Source organism: Trypanosoma equiperdum, assembly GCF_001457755.1.
Source record: "Trypanosoma equiperdum strain OVI genome assembly, contig: ctg_975, whole genome shotgun sequence".
In the NCBI taxonomy this organism is placed as follows: domain Eukaryota; phylum Euglenozoa; class Kinetoplastea; order Trypanosomatida; family Trypanosomatidae; genus Trypanosoma; species Trypanosoma equiperdum.
In genome coordinates, this window is record NW_027124948.1 from 322 (window position 1) to 2,916 (window position 2,595).

At 46.9% G+C, this 2,595-nt stretch overlaps 1 pseudogene across 1 annotated transcript; it reads left to right on the forward strand.

Moving 5' to 3' along the window:
* Positions 1-410: 410 nt before the first annotated feature.
* TEOVI_000706800:pseudogene lies at positions 411-2,222 on the forward strand (annotated as a pseudogene). Its single transcript has one exon. A coding segment is annotated over exon 1 (1,812 nt).
* The last annotated feature ends 373 nt before the right edge of the window (positions 2,223-2,595 follow it).

A 2,595-nucleotide genomic window follows, 5' to 3' on the forward strand; every position in this document is an offset into this window, starting at 1 on the left:
TTTTGCTTTCTTTTTTTCTTTTTCATTGTCCGTGTACGGTAAGCGGCAGGGAACACAACTCATCTGCGTTTGCTCGTTTCGTTGCGAGGCATGCGGTCACTCACTCCTCTTTTCTTTCGTTATGTGTATCTCTCCTCTCTCGGGGTGGGTGCGCACCCTCTCACTTTGTCTTCTCTTTTACTGCAGAAATTACACCCTTCCGTCATTCAGTTATTTTATCTGATATGTTCTTTCATATTACAGTGCAATTGAGTTTTATAAGTTTACCTCAGGGGGGATCGTTGGAAGGACCTCCCCCTTGTTTTTTTTTATTCTTTTTGCCTGTCTTAACTCTCCTGTCGAAAATACTTTATATACTTCTGTCTGCACCAGTTGTGTCAGTGTTCTGTTCTTTAGTCTGAAGGTCATGAATGGGGGCGGAAAAAAAAATAAATCGTCCCACCAACTCTGGTGAGGTTGCAGAGAATGTTGGCGCATTTACAGAGGTGATGGTACCGGTATGGAGTCAACTTTGTGACAAAGTTATCGCAGCCTACAAGGCAGGTGAAGATATTGTAGTATTACAGCATTTTGAGGAACTGCGGGCAACACCCGAGCTTGATGTTATTGCGCATGATTCGCTCATATCTGCTGCTCCCGACCTCACAGTTGGGGCGGTTGAGAAGAAAGAAGATGATAGAGCTGCTAAGAAAGAAAGGTTGGAATATTGTTGGGGGCGCGCACTTCTCTCTGCTAGGCACTTGGCAGGAGACGATGATGAACACATTAACAGCATCGTGGAAAGTTTTGAGCAACAGTTTGGATGCGTCTCCGGGTACCTTCGCGCTCTAGCTATAAACGCTGAGAGCGCACTGGAGGTGCTTCAGTTATACCAAATGATGGAGGGTCCGGTAACCACGAGGGTTGCCACTGCTGCTCTGCACCGGTTTTTAACAAATGACGCCAGTGAAGTTTCTGGACTGTTGCAGTTCCTGAAGTTGAATAATGTTCCACTGACACGTGAGTTTCATGATCAACTGGAAAAAAATTTTGTCATGCGTATGAAAACGGAGGATGCTGAGGAAGTCTTTAAGGACATGCGTAACGCTGGCGTGGAGCCAGTTAGTACACATCCGTATAACTTTATTTTCATGAAAACACCCCCGTTTAAGTACATGGATCTTCTTGATTACTACGAGGACATGCTGGATCGCGGTATCGTGCCTATGAACTCCACCTTCCGCATTCTCAGCAGACAGACACAAAACGGGGGTTTGGTGAACCAACATTTTAGTGCTCTTGCGAGGGGGACGACTACGGGATCCGATCGTCGGCATGAAACTGAAGGGCACGGCGGGACGCAGGCTTTTTTTGCCACACGCCTTGAGGAACTCGCTCGTTTGAAATCCAGTACAACTTTAGATGATGCTCTGCGCGTGCTCCGGCGTATGGACGTTGAGGGTACGCCATTAATTAGTGGCTCCGTTGTACTCAACGTCTTATTGTCCGTATTCTGCCGTGCAGGGCACATCGAAGACACGGAGCGTGTGCTTCAATTAGCAAAGGAGCGCGGATGTACTCCCAATGGTGCAACGTTGTCTAGGGTTTTAAAGAAGAGTAATGCAGACCGCTTTCTTCAAGCTGAGCTTATCCTACCAGACGCACTAGAAGCAGGTGACGTACGGTTAAGCGACATCACTGATGTTATGTGTCACTTCTTCAATAATGGCATGCGTAGTCAAGTAGTGCGTATACTCCGTGCATATGTTGTCCGTTGTTATCGCAACCCCACCGAGTCGATTCCCCACACCGTTGCCTTATGGGCGTTGCGACTGGGTCCGTTTGATTGGGCACTGGGTTTTTTAGCAATATTGCTTGCATCCAATGATGAGCCACTTAGCGATCGAATTCAACGGCGCATGCACGAAGTTGTGAAGGAGAATCGAAGTCGTGAGATTCTTAAGGTTCTGGAGGGACACAAATGGGACCGCCGCAGTATTTTGCTCGCACCGCAGCTTCAAGAGCCAACAAACAGCAGCGATGGCGCTGGTGAAGTTAATGGGCGCAGCAGTGAAGGAGGTAACAGCGGGGGTGGACATCATCGTCGCGACATGGGCCCGTCATGGATGAGTGCCATGCATTTGGTACTAAAGGAAATGGGTGTGGAGAAGGAAGTACTGATGGGATATAAGGCGAAACTTTCGGCTCTCATTAATGATGCGAAAAAGAAGCGTGATAATTAAACTGTGTAAAAATGTCCCCAGAGGGAATAAAGTGAAGGTGGAAGTGTGAAGGGAAGGGGAGGGAATGGGGCCGTGGACATAGGAAAAGTATAAACAAATTGGAGAAGGAAAGAGAAAGAGAGAGAGGGAGAGAGAGAGAGAGAAGGCATCAGAACAACGAAGTTGTTATGTCGGAGGCGAAATTGACGGCAGAATTACTCGAGTTTTTTTTTTGTATGGATTGAGCAAAGAAAAGGGGGACCATGAGGGAAAGGGTGTGTGTGGGGCAAGGGTTCCTGTATTTGCGTATGTGCGACTGAACTGCGAGCCGAGACACCCGGTAGTGAATTACATTTGGTATTTTTTACATTATTATTATTATTATTGTTTTTTT